Below are 23372 nucleotides of genomic sequence, written 5' to 3'. Positions count from 1 at the left end.
AGCTGATATTCATATTTACCGTCTCTTTTCCATCTCTCTAAGATTATCTAAGCAGACTCGGCAGTCGTCCTCATCTCAGGAGGAAATCGAGCTCCCGAAAGATCTGATGGAAGACTGGAACACCATGGAGGTTTGTGTCGACTGCAAGAAGTTCATCTCCGACATTATCGCCTCCGGCAAGCACAGCCTCTCTCTGGCCAACAAGCGTGCGCGCTTGAAACGCAAGACTCAGTCCTTCAGCATGGCATCCGAGAAGGGCGCAGAATACCGGCCGTCGGAGAGAACTATCAATGAGGTTTAGCCGCGGATCACGCCGTGTGTCATCCTGTTGTAGTTGTATAGATTAGAACTGGTCAAGCGAGAGATCAGTCTGTCCGCCGTGTTGTACAGAGACAATAAACTCTAATGGATGTGTAGCAGTTCTTCCACACATGGGCCATTTTCTATTCTGTGCTGTAATCAATCAACTTTATGACTCATTAGGCCTTTTCACGATTGAAATAGTTCACCCTGGATCGCAATCCTGGGTTATCTTATTTCACGTTGAATTTTCACGTATAATAATTTTTTGCGTGTGAAATCCAGACATTTCAATAGGAATTCACGTGATTGTATGGAAGCTCATTTTCACTAAGATTAAAAAAAGTAATTCTTTGGTAAATCGTAATTCATAATTATCAGATTAAAAAGTCAAAATTATGAGATAAAAAGTTGAAATTATGACATAAGTCCAAAAATATGACATAATAAATTGGAATTGATATTCAAAGTCATTATGACATATTAAGTCAAAATTATGACATACTAAATGAAATTGACACTAAATTGAAATTATGACATATTTATGACGTACTACGTTGAAATTATGACATGAAAAGGTCAAAATAATGGCATAAAAAGTAATAATTATGATGGAAAGCAACGGGTGTTTCGCTACTAATTTCAGAGTTCTGTGCGACTGCCACTAGGGGACTAAATGCGACAATCGAATGCGAAAGTTGGAGATAGTGGAAAGGTGGTTTATCACCGCATTTTTCACACTGCACGAGTTTGGCCAAAGCTGCTTTAAAGCAAGCCTCCAAGGCTAGCAAGAAATCATAATGTACTGGGAAGGAGACCGGAGGCCGTTTTTTTAATAGATGTCAGTGGAGGAGAGGCTACACTTCGTTGAATAAACTGCTTTTATGGGAAAACAGCTTATCATTTAATGAAGCGACAGCCAATCGGTTAATCTTCAACATGTTTGCCATTAAACATTTGATTAAACAATCAAATTAAACATTTTGGGCCATATTTACCAAACAGGGCAAAGTAGCGTGAATGCACAATCCCTTAAAAGCGGCGTTGGGAGAGTAAAGTTCAGCGCTTGATCTACTGACGACACACACATTACAGAACACAGACACAGCCGGATCATTTCCATAATGACCAACACAATCTAGAGCAGCGCAAATTAAAGTCTGGTTTAAGACGTACCAGTAAATTGACGAGTGCCAACCTTCATTTAAATTCATTTAAATACTCTCCTACCATACATTTTGCATTTGAAAGGGAAACTCATACAAATGCATATGCAATAAGTTCAGCCTCAAAAATAACCCTGTCCACATCTTTTCAGCGCTCATTTTTCACTGCGTGTCTTTAGGAAATCCTGACAGTAGTTTTTTAACACCAAGAGGGTTTGCGCTGGAGCAAGCTGTTAGTAAATCTGGCCCTTTCTTTTTAGATTTATACCACTGTTATAAAGAGAATTCACAGACAATATTGCGACAGGTAGGACTCAATTCAATGACATCAAGGCTGTAATATGATTGGTTATCAAGACACACGTGATCCAAGTTGGCCGTTACGCTTTCTCGAATCGAATGGTAGAGACCCTGGGATCTCCTAATAATAAAACCAGGTCGTCCCAAGCATGGGTCATGGACCAGTGCGAGTTCGGACCATTTGTTTTCGCCTTCCGGGCCCGGTGTGTCCGCACCAGCCGCTCTAAGGACGGCCCTGAATAAGACCATCTTTGATTCGGCACCGCATTGCAGGTTTAACAACGAAAAAGTAGCACTAACCCTCCTCCACAGAAGGGTTTCATAACCCCGGGCAAAAAGCTGTGCTTCTAAATTACAAGTGTTAAACGTTCCCTTACCCGGGGTTAAAAGCAGGGGTTAGAATGGCGATAACCCCCGGTTAAATTTGGAAGCCCATTTCTATTACATAAAAAAATGCCTTGGTAAATCGTAATTACGACATAAAGTCATAACTATGACATGCTACTAAAGTGTAATTATGACATAAAGCATCAAAATTAAGAAAAAAACTTAAAATTATGACATTATCCCCTGGTTTCACAGACCAGGCTTAAGTCTAGTCCCAGACTAAAATGCATGTTTGATCTGTTTTGACTGAAAAAAACTTGCACTTGCATATCTTAAAATATGTCGGTGTCATCATAGTTTTGTCTCAGGATGCACACCAGTAATGTTTTTTCTAAGGCACGTTTATAAAAGATACTTTAATTTCTTAATTAAACTAAGGTCTAATCCTGGCTTAATCTAAACCCTGTCTGTGAAACCAGGCCAAAACGTCAAAATTATGGCTTACATTTTTTTATAATTGTTACTTTTTGTCTCAGAAATGGGCTTTCATAGTTAATGCTGCCTTCTCCTGCTATCGGAATTATCGTAAATACGAGTTTCCTAATAAAAAATTGGACATGAACGCCCTCTCAAGTCGTAAACCCAAGTTCCCGAGTTGGCCGCGCCATAAACTTTGAACACGGCAGAGGGGAGAACGATTGCTCAGTTTTTTCCTCAACAGCTATATCAATTTGTTTTGTCGTTAAAGTAGTGCATATTTACGAATAATCATTTGAAGTGTGTGTTTTATACACAGTGTAAATAGCCTGTATTTGACCGAAATTCCTAATCTAGATAGTGCAGTGACTGTTATATGGTTGTCAATGAATGGGATGCTACATATCATTTTGACTTTATTTAGATTTTCCCAATAAATAGGCAGGAATAAACCTGGTATCCTCCATGATTCCAGTTCTTTCCGAGAACAAAGCACTTGAACGCGACAAGCTCGTAATCACGACTTCAGAAGTGGGAAGGAGGACATTTCCGAGAGCACATGAAGGCAGCATAAGCGCAGTGTAAAAGCTGTCTTCATACAGGTCTTGAAGTCAGCATGAAATGATATTCACAAGCCGCTGTACGTCCGTAATGTGACGTTAGGGCTGGACAATACATTGAATATTCACTACTTTCACAATCCTTCCTTGTCTCGTGACTTGCAACCAGGGTATTCAACAAAGAAAAAGGCCAGATCGGGCTTTGCATATTGTTCACAATAAGACCAGGAACATCCATTAAGAAGTGAAAAGAGTCAGTTTTGAGTTCATGTTGACTTTAATGTATAAAGGTCTAAAATCTATTGTGTGTCTCGTTTACTGACGTTTAAACCGATAAGCACAAATACGTCACTCAACACAAGCTGAAAATCAATTGGGATCCTATTAGAAACACCATGAGATATTGTTTTCTATCCGTGACTTTTGTATATGTTGGCGGTGTGTATATATTTGTACAGCTCATGTAACTCATATCCCGGTGATTTGACTGTAAATGATCCGTATGTTGATTGACTTTGAGTAATTTAAGATAAATGTACCCCTGCAAGTCGTATGCGCCATTTTATTTATTGGCAGGCATGATGAGGTCAGTCTGGGTTTATAAACTTTAAGAGTTGCATTTATTTTTACATAATTTATGCTTTATATGTCAGGTAATATTTTGGGGTGTACAGCTTTTAATTGTCATTTAGAGAGATATTTTGATTAGTTTATCATGATGATGATGATGATTGTACAAAAATCTCATTCAGAAACTGTAGTGATTTAAATAGATTTCCCCAAGCATTCAGACAGTGAAGTATTTCATTTCATATGATCTGGGTCAAAGGTCAATGCAGTCTTAAATCTGATCTGTCAATCATTTTGGGGTCAAACATTAATTTACAGTCAGTTTCTTTTTGAGAACTATTTACCAAGACATCATCTGTAAAAGCTTTTTTATCTCATTTTTATGATCTGGGGATTTGTGTTTTTATATCTGGACCAGCTGATACATCAGATCTTACTTTTTTTGATAAGTTTATTTCTTCCACTGTTGTGGTAAAATAAAGAATACAGAGTTGCAGAATGTTTTATATTATACATTCATTTGATGTTTTCAGTACAACCTCATCTTATAATTTTGCTAGTTGTTTCTCTCCTCTTTGTTTCTTTTTTTAAATCATCTGATAATGTAACAATCAGTGTTTAATTTTATAGAAAAATGGTAAATCATTGAAGCAAGATCTTGTAAAGTTGCCTTTGTCCTTCAATAATCCAGTGTGAAATGAGAGACTGCTATGAGTGTGCATGAGTGCTGGGGATGGTGTTCGTTTGATTCATTAGCTGTGAAGTATCTCTTGATTCCCTCTTTAAAGCAATTGATTTGCCTTATAAACACTGCCTTTTTAAGCATCGCAATATCGTCAAGTCAATTTAACATACAGTCCAAAATCATGTGTCTGTTTGCAGTAAAACTGATCATGCATTTTAACATCTGCACAAATGCATTCTGGCACATTTTGTGTCATTGAAGTCATAAAAACTAGGAACGTGTACAGTAAATAAATGTGTACAAAAAAATCAGATGCAGTGTGCTTGCATGAGAAACAGTCCACATGGTACTTTGTCATTTTTTCATTTTTTTTTCTCAGCCAGTGATGATCACCAGAATAAAAAAATACAATAATAATTGGGGTGTGAATTTTACTCATTTATACGTTATTATATGTGAAGCGTCTGCTTTATACGAAATACATCACAACATTCTATTTAGTTCTATGTCGATTTTTCCCTTCTTTAGATTCTCTTTTATGTCACAGTCATTTTTCCTGTATACAATTTTATTACTTATTTCAGTTGATTTGGGTGTGAAATCTGCACATACGACACCTAAAATCATCATACTTTACATTATTTATATCAGTAGTACATGATGGAGACAAACAAACACTGTTGAAATATAAATGTATTTTATAAGATAAGAAACTCGTTCAGTTTCAGTTTATTATGCTTTTATTTTTTATCAGTTGCTTGGTTTTTATAGTAAAATATTAAGTCAAAATATTCCTGTGCTGTTTTTACTCGGGGAATCCTTCCCAGCGTCCCTATAAAAAATGTCATAATTATGATGTACAAATTGACCGATTCAAATCAAACATGTCGCTTCACTAAATCATAAATAAATCAGTCTGCCGACTGGAAACCAAACATTTCCATTCAGAGGAGCAAGACAATGTTATGTTTGGATGTGTCTTCATTTCATACAGTCACAACCTGAGACATCCGTGTATCTTCATTATCAAACAGACTCATTAGGCACTAGAATATCACTAACCTGCACAATACTGATGGCAAATACATAATACCAGGAAAATATTCAAAATTAACAACGGCATGGAAATAAATAACATTTGAGTACTTTAGAAACGGGGATGCAGCTCTATAAAGGCTTGATCCAGTTGAAAATGAGTCGTGTTGCAGCATGTTAGGGTCTTCATCTGCTCCAGCGCTCCACGTTTACATGCAGACAGACAGACGGAACTAGATCAAATCTGCCATGTGCATTTAATTACAATGAAAGTCCCTCGTTAGACTGTGGCACTGTGATTGTGTTCGACAGCGGCGACTCTTCCACAAACTTTCATGTCAAGGAATCACCTCAGCGTTCACCGCCGGACGGACACTTTTAACCCCTTCAGGCTGGGGGATTTTCTTTGATTTACTTTTAACCTGCAAGACAAGAATATCAGCTATAAAGATGCACTGCACGCTGATGACAGATGAAGATAAAAGGTCCAGCTCATCTTTATACAACCCAACATCAAAAGAAAGAAATAAGAACTGTTGCATGAAAGACAATTAAGTAAAACTAATCCATATGAATTGAGCGGTTTAGTCAAAATTTTCTGAAAAGACACGATCGCTTTATATGATGAACAGATTGAATTTAGACTTTTATTCACATTCATCAACTCACACATCAGTTGTGGTAAACAAGCTCAAGCATGTTGACTTTACATGTGAGAACCAATGAGGTTCATTCTCGTGTTACGCAGCACGTTTGAACCAATGATTATGAACTTTTGAAGCGTCAGTGGTAGTTGCGTAGCTGTCAATGGAGGGACAGAAAGCTCTCGGATCTCATCAAAAAGATCTTCATTTGTGTTCTGAAGATGAACGAAAGTCTTACGGGTTTGGAACGACATGAGGGCGAGTAATTAATGACGGAATTTTCTCTTTTGGATGAACTGTCCCTTTAAGAACTATATCTTTTTTTGATTATGAGGTGAATTATGACACGAGTGTTGATGCTCCTGACCTCGTCTCTGTGTGCTGGTCTCCTCTGGGTGCTGTCGGTGAGCGTGGCGCGTCTGCCACACTGTGTGCCGGTGTTCACCAGCTTCTTCTCTTTGGCAGAAGAGCCTCTGGTCCCCGTCATGGGCTTCTCTTCCCTCTGACCTTTACAGCAACAACAGCACAGAAGTTCTTCATATGAATGTGCACCAATGGATCTCAAGCTTTTTGACTCCAAAGGCTCCCTAGCCGTATTGGTTTTCAATAGTAGTGGCCAAAGGTGATGTCTTTCTTGCATAGAAGAAGAAATAAAGCTCACAGGAAAAAGACTACAAGCAAGGACTTGTGTTCAACGTGTTCATAATTTTTTTGTATGACAGCCTGGCCAAAAGTTATGTTGGCACAATTTGCCATGTTTCATTGCAATACCATAAATAAAATAAATAATTAACTGTTTTACCAAATCTTTAACAAATGTAAAATTTTTAGATGTCAATAATTTTATTTATGCCGTCAATTTTCCTAGTCCGGACATCCCTTTTGGCAACTTCTGTAGTTTCTGTAATTTAAAAAAATTATAATAACAATATTTATAAATAAAATTAAAATAATTAAATTTCAGGATTCTAGAAGTTTTCTCAGGGTTCCCAATCTATTTAACCAATCAATTTACATGGCTCTTTTTCCAGTCATTCATGATTTATATATATATATATATATATATATATATATATATATAATTACAATTTCTACCCAATAAAATATTTTAGAGCTTGTCATAACTAGTCAAATATGTATTCATGACAAACATGCCTATGAAGTTTTAAGATTTTATTCATTTACATGCCTTTTAGATTAATATATGACAGTGGGAATACTGTTTTTTAAAAGGAAACAGTGACAGTGTCAACCAAAACAAGAAACACCATGATTTTTGTAGTTGTTTTTTTATATATATTTTAATGCGTGTTTTGTCTTATTTTAAATCATTTTAAGTCTCTAGGCCCAGTGAGAACCAAAAACAACATAACTGAAATCATGACTAATAGCAAATTACCACAGTGTTCATTAACTATTGGATTTGGACACTATTATGGTAAATATTTGTTAGGTAGGCCTATATTCTATATTTCTATTAGTTCTGTGTGTATTATACAGTATGGGCCTCAGAGTGAGGGTGTCAGATTACCATAATATACAGTAAGATACAACGAATATGAATGATATTTCATATTTTCATGAAAGGTACCATGGGGTGTGTATCACTAGTCATTTCTATATTATCTATATTATGTCTGATTTTAATAAAGACGATCGTGTCTGACCTGATCCGGCTGTTGCTGCTGCTGTTGCTGTTTTCTCATTCTCGCTCGCGCTCTCGCCGGTCCCGTTACCGGCGGCTGCCCGTTGCGTCTCCGTGTCCGTGCTCGTGAGCCACGTCGACTCGGTGTCCCTGCTCTCGTAATACCGGGGTTCGATCGCGGCGGATCTGCTTCCCCCGCAGCCCATCGAGCCCGTGATCATCCTCACACGCGCGAGCACAGATCTGCAGCTGCAGGCATTCTCGCGCGGGGATCAGCACATCTGCGGAGACGCACGCGGCGATGTTGCGCGTCATCTTCAACGCGCATTCATATAAACACGGGCATGTGATTTCAGCACTTATTAACAAACAAGACTGAAAGCTACTAGTTATTAAATATTATTATATTATATATTTAGGTTATAACTGGATCTTTATTAAATAACGTGATAGTGCGATTCAATGCGTAGCCTATATACAGTAAGTAGGCTTGAATCACCTATTCTTGTCAGCTATTGATTCAGATATTATTTAAGTTAAGTTTTACTTGTAGCCTATATATGGCAGATTTCATTAGGCTATTTCGTTTTTAAAGCCCCCATGAAATAAAATAAAAAAGTGTCACGTGATCAGCCACAGCATGCACACAGACACAACAGTAGGCTACAGAATAGATCATGCGCGAGTCGGCGCAGACCATAGACTGTAAAAAAATGGCGCAGACCAGACCCATTTAAATTCTGCACAGACTGCTATATTTTGAAGAGATGGGGAGATTAGAAGGAGAAATGTTAGAGATTAGGAGGAAACTGCGGCTTTACCGAGCTCAACGGTTCTCTGGCCGAATACTATTGGCTATTTAAAAAAGGGGAGGAGCTGTTCGGTCCCGCCCTGTTTTCCTGATTCAGTGGAAATGGAAATGATGTCAACACACTGAATAACTGCTTGTTTCAAGGTACTTGAGCCTCTCTAACATATTTTCATATTTTCAATATTTTGCAGATATGAAGTGTCTTCTGCTTATTTGGTGGTGTTGAGCGACGGTTGCGCGCGTAAATCACAAACCTGGTGAGTAAATAATGACATAACTTTCATTTTTGGGTCATCTACTTTAAAATATCTCTCTTGCAAAGCATTATCTCTTATTTATTTATGGATATTTTAAAGTCGTTGTTTAACGTTGTTTAAAGTTTTTTCTAGTTTCAAATGGGGGCGTAACAAAAAAACATCTGGAGAGTAAAAACATAATTGCAATCCATTTTTTAATTATACCTTATATACTTTAAAAAAGAAGAAAGTCTCACACCCTAACTTGCATTATTGTAATGTTCATTCAAAATCTAACTTGCAAGGATCTAATTGAAGTCCAAATGGCCTTCTTTCCTGCATTTATTTGAGCAATTTATTGCGATCCTTCAGGAAATGCAAATTTACTTGGTAAATGTGCTTCAACAACAACAAAAACCACTACACATTTTATGTACTTATTCATTTTATATTTTGGTTCCATGACAATAATTTTGCACATATAACTCTTTAAAACACCAAATGTACATAACATCACATTTATATTGCATCTTTGTAACATTTTTTTTCTCTCATTTTGTTTGTTTAAATGTACCACTGGACTGGTACATTTAAAAAAAATAAAGGTTAAAAACACAGCTGTTCACACACAGTCTATCACTAACATTAGATGTAACTACTACAGGTCACAAAAAAATTAGTGGAATGACTTAAAATCCATAAATTTCATTCACCAGCACATATGATAACACAATGATATTCTTTAAAAAAAGAAAATGTAAACAACGTACTAGGGGCGGCAGATATAGATACTCTCCTGCCGTCACTGATGAACAGCAATGAGAAGTATCTCTGAATATGAATGAGCATGCATGACAGGGTGACTAGAACGAGAGTTCAGCAATATACAGTTTAATTTAACTTAGATTTATTCACAGAGACAAAAAGAGGGGCACATGATTGAGTATGGTTCTTCTATTTGAAGTCCAGCAGGTTGCAGTCGATTTTGTAGTACACATAGGGATAATATTCTTGCTGGCTGAGGTTCAAGCCAGGAATGTCCATGGCAGATTGCTGGAACAGGAGAAAGACAACTTATTTAAAGTCACCATGAAATCAAAATTGGCACTCTTATTTTTTTATGCAACACTGCCACAGTATTTGCTACAAGTTATTTATCCGTTCACATCATTATTATTTTTTTTTTTATACGTGTGCCACGAAATCTTGAATCAAAATAACTTGAACATGAACAAAATCAAGTCCCAACCTGTATGTTTTCTTGTTCCAGAAGCGGTTTTACACAGATATACGTCACAATAGGGAACAAAAGACTAATCGCAAACTCTGTTTCATGCTGATTTTAAACAGGCCACAACAGTAAAATGCAGTAGCATTTCTACACAATTTCAGCAGCGCAAAACTTGAATGGTTTTATTTGTCACAGTGTTTACTATTAATTACCTAAACTATATTGGCCTACCAGTCTATTTTATGCCACCAGAGTTTCATAATGAATGAAAATATCTTAAAACTTCTCATAATAATCATTTTGCACCATTGCTTTGGCAAAGTATCTGTCAAACAAACTAAAATCAAAAATGTGAAATGGCTTTGTGCCCTTACCAAATCGCAAAAGACTGTGATTTAATTAAATAAGTATATTGTCTGTTTGCGCTGCGTTTCAAAGCGAAGTGCGCACTTTGCTCATGCGATAAGCTCATGATCTGGTGTTTTCTGCTTCTCAGAAAGGCTCAAATCACAGTGAATGAATTTCAGGGGAGCTGGACATGCCCCCAGAACCCCCTAGAGCAGGGGACTTGATTGGCTGGAAATAATAATATAATGATAATTTATAAAGCAAATAAGTGACTCTAAAAAATCTAACACCCAGCAATGTGTAATTTCTTTGCATCTCCTTTCTAATACAACATTCAAATTACTAGACAAAAAATTATATCCTGAGAAAAGTGGATTTTGAGGGGTATAGCGCCAAAGACCTCCATTCATTCTGCACTCGTCCTGTGAGCGCCCTCATATGGAACCAGAGTGGAACTGCAACCAGTTCAGAAGCCGGAAGTTTACTGATAGTGGAAGTTCTCCCCTTATTAGACTTTCTCTGGTTGAAGCTAAACTCTGCAAGCTGTGGCCCTCCAGGAACTGAGTTTTGCACTCCTGCCCTAGAGAGAACGAGGTCTCACAAAATCCTGTGGAAACTACTGATGTTATCAATATGGAAATAACCAATGGATTTTTCACTTTCAGAATGCGACTGTTGCGCAAAAATGCCGTAAATGCCACAAAACCTCAAATAATTTCTTATATTATCTAAACCACACATCACAAAAACACAGCCTAGGGCCAACAGTAAACTTACGTCAATAATAGCAGCCGCGCTGCTGTCCAGGTGCTTATAAAGATCGTACAGAACTTCCCTCAGTTTCTTCATGTTCTTCTTGTTGGGCTGTAGCAGCATTGCTTGGAAGTTCACTGGCAATCCATATCTGTTTATTTAGAGTAAATAATCATAAAATGTTGTTTTAAGTCTAGTTTTCACTGTCCCATTCTTTAAAAACAGCCTCTTTGTAATGCTAAATTGTGAAATATTTACAAAAATAAACCTGATGTAAAAAATACTCTCTTTGGACTGGGTAGGAGGTTGTGTAAGTTTTGAAAGTTAAAGTTGGCATAGTACAATAAACTCTTATTTCAAAAGAAAATTCGAGATAAATATGATATGTGCTCTCTATGAACCCAAAGAGATGTTTGGTTGTCTCTACCTCAACACTGATTCCACAAAGACCCTCAGAGCCTTAATATGGATCCAAGCAATAAAAGCCTCACTGAAGTTCACCTTCAGCCATCGAACCAGCGGACCCTGTATGAAAGAGTTAAAAAAATAACCAAAACTGATGTGGTACCAATCCAGTTGCTTTGAGGATCCATCTAGCCGATACATACAAACTGCTTTTTCTTGTCAGTGGAGAGTCTGGTCATCTCCTCTTTATCTGCTTTCATTTCCTCCTCGTTGTACTGGAAGTCACGAACCGTGAACCTGCAAAGCAGACACTGGGATGACTAAGGCATTAAGATCCTTAAACTGGACTTTTTCTCAGACATCTACACGGTGTGATTCATGACTGCATGGTGGAGCTAAAATTGGCTGTTTACTTGTTTTCTCTGGCCTTGTGTCTGAAGTCATCGATGGCCTTTCTGAAGAGTGTGACGGAAAACAGGCCGCTGTCATGATCCTCAAACAGCAAACTGCCAGAAAGAAAATAACATTAATATTTAGTGTTTGTGTAGCAGGGAGAACCTTACATTTCCTAGTCATATTTCACTCAAAATCACTAAAGAATTATATTTTGCATGAAGAGAATTCACAAAAATGTTATATTGATATATTATACATCATGGTAGTAACTGGCTGTTATTAATTTATACTCATTTTTATACAAAAGTACTAGCATCAGTAAAAATTACCATGACAATTACCAGTGAGACACCCATAATATATATATATATTTATTTTACACTACAGACAGGACAATTATTTCTGTTTGTTCTGCTGCATTAGTAACACTAATTTAACTAATTTTAAGTATATAAGTATTTTAAGTATTTGTCTAATTTGTCTAGTGAAGTCCTAAATATGTTCTCCTCAAGCCTCAGACACATATTTATTATGCCTTTTAGTCATCAAATCCTAACAACCTTTTGTATATCAGGTTCAAAATCCCAATATAATATCTGTAGTTGTTCAAAGAAACACCTTTTTAAAAATGCACCATATTAAAACTATTAAAATAAATCATTTGATTACCTAAAGTCAAAACACAACATGGTCTTATTACTTGATACATTTTCCTTCATTTCTATTTTGTGACTAAGTGCATGATCCCTTTGACACACAAGACACTTCCAGGGAAATAAAAGTAAATAACCAACAGAATTGTTGCAAGTTTCTTACTTTGTAGATCGTGGCACCACCATTTCTGAAAGAGTCTCGTAAGTGCGCTGCCAGTCGGTATAATTTGTTCTGAAGGGTTAAGAAAATAAGCTGTCAGCATGAAAAAAATTCAATAAAATAGTTTTGTGTGCATGCACAAAGAGGCTATTTATGTTTTGTAATATGTCACTTACTTTGGGACCACCACCAGCATAGTAATGAGGTACTCAGAGTCCAGCACAAAATCATCTTTCTTGACAATATCAGCCAAACTCCTGGTCAGCAAGCTTCCTCTGGCGAGAGCACAAAAATCACATCGGTTCATTAGAAAACGCTTTCCAAAACCATGACTATATAAGTCATTCCTTAAACTTGTGCTTTTCTTAAAGGAATAGTTCACCCTAACATAGAAATTATGACTTCTTTGATTTCTTTCTTGGAGTCTGTCAGTATAAACTGTTGTCTGGAGATGCGTGGATATAGCCTGGTTAAAACCAGACCATTCTCAGTAGTAACTGAGTTATGGCCTGGCAAAGCTCCAAAGACAAATCATTTCCAAAGGGGCGTCACCAACGGACGTCGCTCAAATGCCTCTGGGCGCAGTTGGATAGACCTAAAACCAATCAGAGCGATCGTCATCGTGTAAAGCCATATGCTGTGTCTAAGTTACACTACGCCATAAAAGTATGTACTCTTTTTGTGAAGAAAAGGTATTTACTTTTGAATGTGTAGCAAAAAAGTAGGCAAGCTTTGGGACATACTACTTCGTCATCTTTATCGGACGGATCTGTCGTGTGCATCCTGTCACGTAAACTGCCCTGTCAATCATCGTGTCACAGTTAAAATCCTCTATTAAATCTAATTTAATTCCCTACCGTTTCGGAGAGAAATGTAGAAGCACGTTCATCTGCCAGTGGGTCTTTCATGGAGACTGTCCTCATGTGTTTGCAATTTGAATATAATAATGCATTTAAAAGTTGAACGACGTCGCTCAAATGGCTCTGGGCGCAATTGGATAGACCTAAAACCAATCAGAGCGATCGTCATTGTGTAAAGCCCGCCTCAGCGTTTCTGATTGGTGCCGCGATTTCGACGGCATGGAAATGGGCTTGAATGAGCTCTTTGCCAGACTACTTCTCGAGCAAATCTGAATTTGCCGGAAGTTGTCTGGGTTTTCCCAGGCTAGCGTGGATATTCTTAAAAAAATATATATATATATATAATGTTCCATAAAAAAACGTTTTTTTTTTTTTTGTTTTTTTTTAAAGAATTTATAACAGGTAATCATTTTCAATTTATTTATTGTAAGTTGCATCGTATATTTTGAAATGCAGTTAATATCAATGCATCTAAACAAATAAAAGGTTTCCAGCTAAAGTTACTAAATGTATAATAAAATAAAACCAAAATAATGCATGTGAAATAAACCCACTAAAAATAAACCCGAGTTAATCTGAAACGTCTGAATTTACTCACGCGTTCTTCCTCTCTAGGTTCTGCAAGTTTCCCTTTAGGTTGTTGTAGGCTGATGCTCGAGCCTTCAGGTCGTTGTCAATCTGTGAGACTTGCTGTTGAACAGCAGGGGGAGAGAGTTTCGTTTAAAACAGCATCTGAGGCGTCATTCAAGCACCAGAAGCCCCAATCATAACAGACTCCATATCAATTATATATGTTAAATAGGGCTGAGAGATATGAAATATTCAAAATACATTCCCAACGAGTGATATATAAAATTAAGCAACATTGTAATGGTTGCACTGACTTTAATTTCACTGTAAGCAATCAGGGGTAAACGAAGGGTCATTGTGGATTTTAGTCCCATAATTCACATAGAAATCATTGGATCAGATCACTTGCCTTGGATACAATCTCAGAAATGTTCTTCAAGGATTGTTTGATAGGGTACTTGGCCATGTCCCACTGGAATCTTGTGACGTAGGTGACCAGATCGACTAAAACACAGCACGGAAAACAAGAATAAATTCAACAAAACCAGCACCAGCGTAAGATCCCATTTCATGCCACAGATACCAGTGATGCTTACCTCCATTTGCCAGGAGGTTCTCCTGGACTTTATCTCGACTGTCCTCCAACACGTCGGCCATGTACTGAGCCACTTTCTTCACCACACTGTGAACGGCATCAAAAGACATCACAGCTCTCTGAAAACTCTCTCTCCAAGACTGGATATGATCCAGGTCAGGACACAGAATTCATCAAAACATCACATCTATCAGATGATTCAGAAACACTGAGGTGTCCAGTTTCAGTTTCAAGGGCTTTTTGAAAAAGGGAGAACATTATGGCTGTCTATAGATTTAAATAACTATTAAAAATATTGCCTGGTGTGCAGCAGACATACTGCAAAACAACAGTGCGTTTGTGCATAGAACACAAGCTCAAATCCCCGTTATGTGGAAATTATATTGACGAACAGGAATAATATAAGGTTATATAGATAGATAGATAGAGAGAGAGAAAGAGAGAGAGAGAGAGTCTCACTTCTACGGATAAGCCATAAATCATGTAATTTAAATATGATTGTGGAAAGAGAATGTAGTGCATCAACAAACTCTTAATAAATAATTTTAGGCAGATGCCACGATAACCTCACCTCTATATGAGATTCCTCACCACACCGAAGTAGAAACACACGGTTTGACAGACACAAGGTGTTTTGACATTGGGCATTGATATATTATTTCTAGAAAGAAAGAAAAAAAACTTTACCTCTCAACAAAAGAGTCCAACTTGGCCAGCTCATCAGACAGCCCCACAAGGACATCTAATGTCCCGACCTGCAGCGTTCAGAGAAGAGAAACAGAGACACTTTGATCACCATCCAGTATAATGAAGCAATACAAACACAGCCGTGCTGGATTTGATCAGCATCGGCCCACAGAGACAGCAGGAGCTTAGAGTGGCGCCGCCTCTGTCCTCATCCTGTCAGGCGGAAACACACTGGTCAAGACGACACAGGGCAGCAGGGTCACCTGACACGGGGGAATAGGACTGAGACTTTTGAAATGCCTGTTTTTTGTTTTCAATCAGAGAAACCCTGCATGCAGAATGACACATGAAGATTTCTGTGAACATTTTCACAGAATTAAATGATGCAAAGTAAACCAATTGTTGTATTAATAGTTTTGAGATGTACAATTTAAAACAAAAGCATAAAAATAATTAAAAAAACAGTAATATTGTGAAATTTTATGACAATTTAAAATGACTGTTTTCTATGTGAGTATATTTTAAAATGTAATTTATTCCTGTGATCAAAGCTGAATTTTCAGCATCATTACTCCAGTCTTCAGTGTCACATGATCCTTCAGAAATCATTCTAATATGATGATTTGCTGCTCAAGAAACATTTATGATTATTATCAATGTTGAAAACAGTTGTGTACAATATTTTTTCAAAATTCTTTGATGAATAGAAAGTTCAAAAGAACAGCATTTATTTAAAATAGAATATTTTCTAACATTATAAATGTCTTTACTGTAACTTTTGATCAGTTTAACTCATCCTTGATCAATAAAAGTATTGATTTATTTTATTTCTTTCCCCCAAAAATAAAATTAAAATTCTTACTGACCCCAAACTTTTGAAGGGTAGTGTTTAATGTTGCAAAAGCTTTCAGATAAATGCTGTTCTTTTGAACTTTCTATTCATCATAGCATCAAAAAAACTGTAACTGGTTATTGATAATAATCATAAATGATTCTTGAGCATCAAATCATCATATTAGAATGATTTCTGAAGGATCATGTGACACTGAAGACTGGAGTAATGATGCTGAAAATACAGCTTTGATCACAGGAATACATTACACTTAACTATATATTCACATAGAAAACAGCTGTTTTAAATTGTAATCATATTTCACAATATGACTGTTTTTGTTTGTATTTTTAATCAAATAAATGCAGCCTTGGTGAGCAGAAGTTTTTTAAAAACATTAAAAATCTTACCGATCTAAAACTTTTGACCGATAGTGTATATATATATATATATTAGGGCTGTCAAACGATTACAATTTTTAATCTAATTAATTACATGACGTGCCGATTAATTAATCACAAATTGGCTGAATAAATTACCCCCAAAGGATCATTTAAAATCATTATTGTGTTAAATGAGAAAAGCATCATATAGACATTACAAAAAGTAGCTTTACAAATAAATATGTAATATTTCATAGAATTTATTACACATAACCTTTTAGGCTACAACAGCTTTTAGGCTATATAAATGTATATATTTCAGAATCAATCAGCTGTGTAAAAAATAAATCAGTAATACCAGAGCTCAAAAGGCTCCTTAACTCGGACTGTAAAAAGAGGAAGAGGAAAAGAATATGACCTTGAGATCAGGAATGTTGAACTTGTTGTTAGTGGACAGATTGTTGGTGCGAGTCGTGGCCGTCATTAGTTTGTCCCATGTCTGCTGGCAGGTTTTCTCTCCAGGAGCCGAAATCAACCAGAACTCAGTCATGGCTGCAGAGGAACAAGTAATGAAGAGTCTAGAGCAGAAAGATGTTGACAGGCATTAATAAACATCGAAATGTACAAACTTCACACAGCAGCACCAACTCGAACAAAGATATTTAAGGTAGTGCTTTACAAACATTCAGATAAATAAATCAAGAAAATGCAACAATACTTAGATTAATATATGCCTGAACAATAGATAGCCTACAATTTATTTTCAGAAATTAATTTAGAAACACTAGGATTTTCAAGAAAATAAAAATATACATTATATTTTTTATTTAATATTTGGTTTTCTATTAATAGGTAATGATGATATTATTTTTTTTAGAAATTATTGTGTAGAGATTTCTGGCATGGATGTCAATTTGCATGAATTACTGAATTCATGTGAAATAAATCAAATGTACTTTATGTGTATTAAAATATTTCAATTAAACTATTGCTGATATCACTAAAAAGACCCAAACAGACAAAATTATTCACAATAACTTGGCAGACAATTTTTCACACAATATCTTCCTGACTAAATACATTCGAGTAGACCATAGCAATATATATATATATATATTGATTATAGACATTTTCATTACTTTAAAAATGTGATTTGCAAGCCTAAAAAATCAATACTTACGTAAAGCACAATTAAAAACTTCCATGATATTGCCAGGTTTTCCATGACATACAGAACTTAAAATATACACTTCCACTTCACATTTATATACATTTGAACCTGAAAATATCAATTTTTGAATATAAAAATGAACCATGGTATTTGATGGGAACTTTCAAATAATGGGAACAATGTATTTTGAGAGTCAGAACGAGAGAATATTAATTTTGGACATCATGGGCATCCTGAACTTATTGACTCATTTCCTCAAAATGAATGAATGACACTTGACAGTCACGAGTTGAAGCGGAGGCCCATCAGAGCGACCTTGAATCTGATGAATGGACACTGTGATTAGATTAATAATCTCATCTGATCTGTCTCACTAGAGTCGCTATAAGAATGTTTGATCATATTTCAGATCATCATCAGTAACAGGCTGTCGATGGATCAGTGTAAACACGCAGTACTTCATACACATCGTGCAAGATAACTGGACAAATACACTCAAATCGACACTGAGACACATTTGAGATGTATATAATATCAAGTGACAATCTGAAAACACATTACTAGTTCATTTTAAAGCATATATTAACACAAGATGAACCTCAGGCTGCTCTAATCCACACTAGCAAATACAGCTAAAGCTGCAGACGTTTCAACACGATCACACAAACTGCGGTCTTCACGTTTCTCCAGCGGTCTTACCTGATTTCAACGTGAACGAGATGACACGGCGATTATTGAGTAAATTCAACTGAATAATTTCCAAAGAATCAGTCTTAGGATTTGATATTCATAATGACACCACAGTGTTTTCCAAAGGCTTCACTCACGGTCAGCTGATCGACTGCTGTGATCTGAGCATGCGCAGCATCAGGCGACAGCGACACCTGGGGACCTGGAGTAATAACGACAGCTTTTTTCACCTAAACAAAAAACTTGATTTATTTGAGCCTACACTATATACTGGGCCACCGATTTACACGAATATATTAATCAAAATGAATCGGAAGATAAAACATAATACAGGGAGGTTAACGGAAAGTCACTTTGTTAAATTAAAAGAAACGTCTTTCAACTGCTTTTTTCCAGCGAATTTCTGAACATGCATAAATATTTGAATGACATGTGTAAATATTTGGTTACATGTGGTTTGGCACTGCAAGGTCGATCAGCTGTCCTTTCTGTCTCTCTGTGTCTTACATTACGGACATTGCAGTTTATCGCTCTGTTCACATCTGCAGTCTTCATGTCTCCTGCAGCAGGACGAGGCATGTTCTCACAGATGATCAGGGACCCTGGGCATCTTTCTCATGCTGTTTTTGTCAGAGTTAGTACTAGTAGAAAGGTCTCTTTAATGTTTAAAGGCCCACTGAAGTGCCTTGTTGACGTAATTTCCACTGAACCAGTAAGACAGGGCGGGCCATATCAAATAACTCCTCCCCTTTTTTAAATGGCCAATAGCGTTTCGTTTATATAACAGCTCGGCCAGAGCCGTTGAGCTCAGTAAAGCCGCATTTTCCTCCTAATCTCCTCTATATCGCTTTAAAATATGGCATTCTGTGCAGAATTCAAATGGGTCTGATACGTTTTATGGTCTGTGCCGACTCACTCATATCATCCGATCCCTCTGTGCTGTCATGTCTCTGGACCGGACCTGTGAAAGGTTCACGGGGACACTAATGTGAAACCAGACCTCATTCTCCCCAATGCAAAACATATTTACACTGTCTCAATCGTTCCCTTTTCCCTTTATAGTGCACTATGTGCCATTCCATGTAGAAAATAGTAAATGTGTGAAGCTTTAGCGTCTATTTATAATGTAGGGGGCGGAGCTTCAGATTCTAGAGAGCATTTGATTGGACAGAAAATCTGAGAAGCTGAAGTGCAGAGTGATGTCATCAAAATCATTGATCCATATTGGCGGAAGTGAGAGACTGTAAGTTTTGAATGCTTATATCTTCTAAATGCATATTTGTAGATTTTTGGAGCAAATTAAAGCTATAGATAACCTTAATGCTAACATATTGATACTAAAAGCAAAAATTTTTTTAAAGTTATCGGAACGGTGACTTTAATTGTCTACCGCCTGTAAACTGTTAGTGTCTAAAGGACTGTTCCACAGGTGCAAGTGCCAAAATTGATTATGATTCATAGAACAAGCGTAAAAAACATTGCTTAAACCCTTCAAATTAGGATATGTGAAGCTTATAAGATAAGACTTATATTACATAAGGTTTTTTGTTTGTTTTTTTGTTTTTTTTACGTGTTATACACCAGAATCCTCATCCAAATTATAATATGCACAATATCAGTTCTAAAGAGAAAGAAACAGCACCATTACTGGCACACACCTTTATGATTCAATGGCCTGTGAATTTGCTGATTTTCCCTGGAGGTTACAGGCAGGAATGCCCAGTCAGCAGGCCCAAAGAGGGAGGCACAGCATTCTTTTTTTGGATAGGAGTCCCTCTTCCTGCAGCGGGTGTCCCCCACCCTGAGTTCGAGGAAAAGCCCACAAAGGGATATGTTTATGGAGTTCAGTAGGTCTGGGGTGCATTGTTTGGGATACAATGCCGGGACTGACTGGAGCCAAACCCCCAGATCAAACGCCAGGGTGGGCTGCCCACTGACTGGCCGGCGGCCAGACCGATAGGGACATGTCTGGGCACGCGTGCTCTAATCAGTCACCCGCCCGCCAGCCCGAGTGCTTGGGGAATAAGGAACATTGCTTGTTTAGACTCTAGGGATGTCCAGCCCAGATATGGGTTCCAATTTGTCCCAAGCTTTTTGTTATAACCCTCGCATCCATTTCCTTAGTTTCCAACTCTCCAACATATGCACGAAACATGCAAAAACACAATTTGGGGAACACAAAAGGATAGCGAGGTGATTGAGAAAGGATTAAAACATATAATAGGTCCTCTGGGGCTTCGATCAGAACATTTTGTCATTAAAACAGCTCCAGAAAGTTAGATTCTGTCATTATTTACTAACCCTCAGTCTTTTAAAACACGCTGCTGCTATTTTTTCTGTTGAACACAAAAGCAGATTTTTTAAGCCTTATATCTTTTCCATAATATTCTGCCAAAAACAAACAAAAAACATGTACTTATATTAAAAATATGACTCATGCACAATAAGTCCTCTGAAGTCATGTGATATTTTTTGTGAGGAACAGACCTAATTTAAAGTCGTTATTCATTGGAAATAGTCCCCTTTTGCTGCAGTTCTCAAATCTAATTCTTTGTATTCAAACCGAAAGGGGTTTGATCAGTTTATAATTTAATTATAAATATCCTTTTTGTCAGGATAAAGTCGAATATTTATTGCACTTTTGAGGTCAAGGAAAAGTGAGTTCCTTTGGGTGCTGTGTAGTGGGTGGAGAGATGAAAGGTGACAGATAGTGATGGAAAACAAAAGATAAGCTCTATTGTTTTTGTTATAAACCCGCTGTCTATCTTTTTACCTCACTGGCAATGGCCTTCGAATGTTTTTAACGCATAAACATGGTGTTTAAACATAGTTAAATGTAGCAAAGCAATAAAACAATTTCCATTGACTCGCTTTAACAATATACTCTACAACTATAGCTGTTTCATATTTTATGCTTCATAATTACTGTTTAAATTTTAACCCTGTAAAGCCTGACATATAAAAAAAATAAAAAAAAATAAATGGAAAAGTTTATTTAACTTCTAAACTTTTTTTTTTTTCTTTTTTTTTTAAGCAGGTCTTTTTGTTGTGCCTCAAATTTTTTGTATGAGCATCAAAAATATACAGTTTGGGGCAAATGCTGATACTAATGATTCTGATAGAAATTCTGATAGCTTGTAATAACAGACTACTTACATAAAATGCATATAAATATCAGTCGCCACTCTATATCTCCCAATAATGTCTTATAGATGATAATTAAATGCTTAGTTTTATGATTAAAGCTCTATAGTTTTAAAACATATAATGCAGTGCAATGCAATGAGTGAGAGATGAACATATAACCATTCCTCAAAAGCCTGATAGATTATGATGCTCACATTTAAACGTGATTTTTCAAAAAAAATAAAAATAATGATGTATGGATAATCAATTAAACCTAATAGTGATCATCTCTAAATATTACTATAAAAGTGAAATATATTCCATGGTTTAAAAAAGTGTGAAAACTATAGCCCCACTCTCTCACATAATAGAAGATTGTTGACATTTCAGTCCTCTAATTGTGCAAATCGCTTTCATAACTTTTCACTGGAAATTGCTCAATTTTATTGTTACAAGAAGAAATGTTCTTTGTTTTCTCCTATCAGATTAGTTTATTGGAGAGTTCCTTTATATTGTATTTGAGGCAGCATTATGAGCCCTTAAAGCTCTGGAGAATTCCTGTTGCTCAAAACCAGTAGGGTGTTATTGCATATGGCAGGCGAACCACATGTCCTTCCTTCAGCAAGCATACAGAGGCAAATTACTATTATACCAAGAACAATAGTTATCAAACACCGCCGTGTTCTCCAAGATGCTTTAGATGTTATAGATTAGATGCCATGCGCTCATTTATAGTCTAGGGGGAGAAGGCACAAAACTCGGAACTGCTTTTGTGCGCTCCAAAAGAGAAACTTTCACTGACAAGTGTAGCCGTCCAAGCGACATTGACGTGAGTAAAACAAACAGAGCTATTGTGAAGCTCAATTGGCTCATTTGACATTCTGATGAAACTATTTTTGGTAAAGGACTCGGCAATCAGAGAAAAGGGAACTATATGCACACAAATGAGGAATTTCTGTCTGTAACATATTGGCACATCAATGTTTAAGTTGTAGACCAGATGTAAAATACTGTCAGACTGCTGATGTTGGGTGTGTGTGTTGCAACATGCAAATGTTGACACAATTTATTTATTTTTCAACAACTTATTCTGAAAATGCAAAGGGTCACTCTTTATGTTGCTAAATGAAGAAAAAAATTATAGTAATAATCTAGTGCTGTCAAATCGATTCATCGTGATTAATCACATCTAACATAAAAGTTTGTGTTTATATAATACATGTATATATATTTTTATATGTATTATATGTTTATGTGTGTCTGTGTCTGTATATATACACACATATAAAGTATATATTTATATATATATACATACAATATATACAGTATGTGTGTGTGTATATATATATATACATACAGTATATACACATACATACACACAAATATATTATTATATAAACAAACTTGTATCGCGATTAATTTCTTGCATAATGACACTAAACTGTCCAACTGACTGTATAACTGATTGCTTCATCACAATGCAATAATTTCATATAAAATCTATATTTTATGTCAATTTATTTATTTGGAAAGTAATGTACAGTGCTTTTCACATTGATGTTAATATTTTAATGTTATTAAAGTTAAAAGTTATTTACAGTGTTTCAAAGGTGTCAGAAGTCAACATCTTCATCAAGAAGTCATTAGGTTGATCATTTACCCTGAGAATCAGAACTTAGAAAAGTCTGAATATCCGACCATGAAAACCTCGAGCCGCAGAGAGAGAGAGAGAGAGAGAGAGAAAGAGAGAGAAGGG

At 36.4% G+C, this 23372-nt stretch overlaps 3 protein-coding genes across 4 annotated transcripts in view; 1 reads left to right on the top strand and 2 right to left on the bottom strand.

The window, feature by feature from the left end:
- The window catches only part of spire1b (spire-type actin nucleation factor 1b), a 34581-nt gene extending 29779 nt beyond the window's left edge, over positions 1–4802 (top strand). For both annotated transcript variants that reach the window (XM_084089277.1, XM_084089276.1), the window contains one exon: positions 43–4802. In XM_084089277.1, the coding sequence (XP_083945403.1) occupies positions 43–301 (259 nt within the window). In that variant the 3' untranslated portion in view covers positions 302–4802. The remainder of the gene's footprint in view (positions 1–42) is intronic.
- On the bottom strand, positions 796–8080 carry baalca (BAALC binder of MAP3K1 and KLF4 a). The gene is made up of 4 exons (XM_084089278.1): positions 7732–8080; positions 6432–6571; positions 1588–5842; positions 796–1556 (listed from the first exon to the last, which is right to left on the bottom strand). Exons 1-3 carry the CDS (start codon positions 7928–7930, stop codon positions 5759–5761), a joined length of 423 nt encoding a protein of 140 aa, XP_083945404.1. The 5' UTR covers positions 7931–8080; the 3' UTR covers positions 796–1556; positions 1588–5758.
- Positions 8081–9183: 1103 nt separating this feature from the next.
- Positions 9184–18663, bottom strand: atp6v1c1a (ATPase H+ transporting V1 subunit C1a). Its single transcript, XM_084088849.1, has 13 exons — positions 18500–18663; positions 17048–17207; positions 15415–15482; positions 14729–14814; positions 14542–14636; positions 14161–14252; positions 12879–12977; positions 12706–12774; positions 11907–11999; positions 11697–11790; positions 11516–11613; positions 11113–11239; positions 9184–9809 (listed from the first exon to the last, which is right to left on the bottom strand). Exons 2-13 carry the CDS (start codon positions 17177–17179, stop codon positions 9711–9713), a joined length of 1152 nt encoding a protein of 383 aa, XP_083944975.1. The 5' UTR covers positions 17180–17207; positions 18500–18663; the 3' UTR covers positions 9184–9710.
- Between the last annotated feature and the right edge of the window lie 4709 nt (positions 18664–23372).

This window comes from Abramis brama, assembly GCF_963993115.1.
Source record: "Abramis brama genome assembly, chromosome: 17".
NCBI lineage: Eukaryota > Metazoa > Chordata > Actinopteri > Cypriniformes > Leuciscidae > Abramis > Abramis brama.
Note: the sequence above shows the minus strand (reverse complement) of the source record. Positions and strands in the feature narration are given on the sequence as shown.

What these genes read in the sequence shown, in the direction of transcription:
- atp6v1c1a (XM_084088849.1), bottom strand. Translation starts at nt 17,179, where the DNA reads ATGACTGAGTTCTGGTTGATTTCGGCTCCTGGAGAGAAAACCTGCCAG. An exon ending in AACCTAGAGAGGAAGAACGC is followed by an intron (nt 12,978 to 14,160) that starts GTGAGTAAATTC and finishes TGCTCTCGCCAG; the next exon opens with AGGAAGCTTGCTGACCAGGA. An exon ending in CTGACAAGAAAAAGCAGTTT is followed by an intron (nt 11,614 to 11,696) that starts GTATGTATCGGC and finishes TCTTTCATACAG; the next exon opens with GGTCCGCTGGTTCGATGGCT.
- baalca (XM_084089278.1), bottom strand. Translation starts at nt 7,930, where the DNA reads ATGATCACGGGCTCGATGGGCTGCGGGGGAAGCAGATCCGCCGCGATC. An exon ending in AGCAGCAACAGCCGGATCAG is followed by an intron (nt 6,572 to 7,731) that starts GTCAGACACGAT and finishes GTTGCTGTAAAG; the next exon opens with GTCAGAGGGAAGAGAAGCCC. An exon ending in GACCAGCACACAGAGACGAG is followed by an intron (nt 5,843 to 6,431) that starts GTCAGGAGCATC and finishes CTTGTCTTGCAG; the next exon opens with GTTAAAAGTAAATCAAAGAA.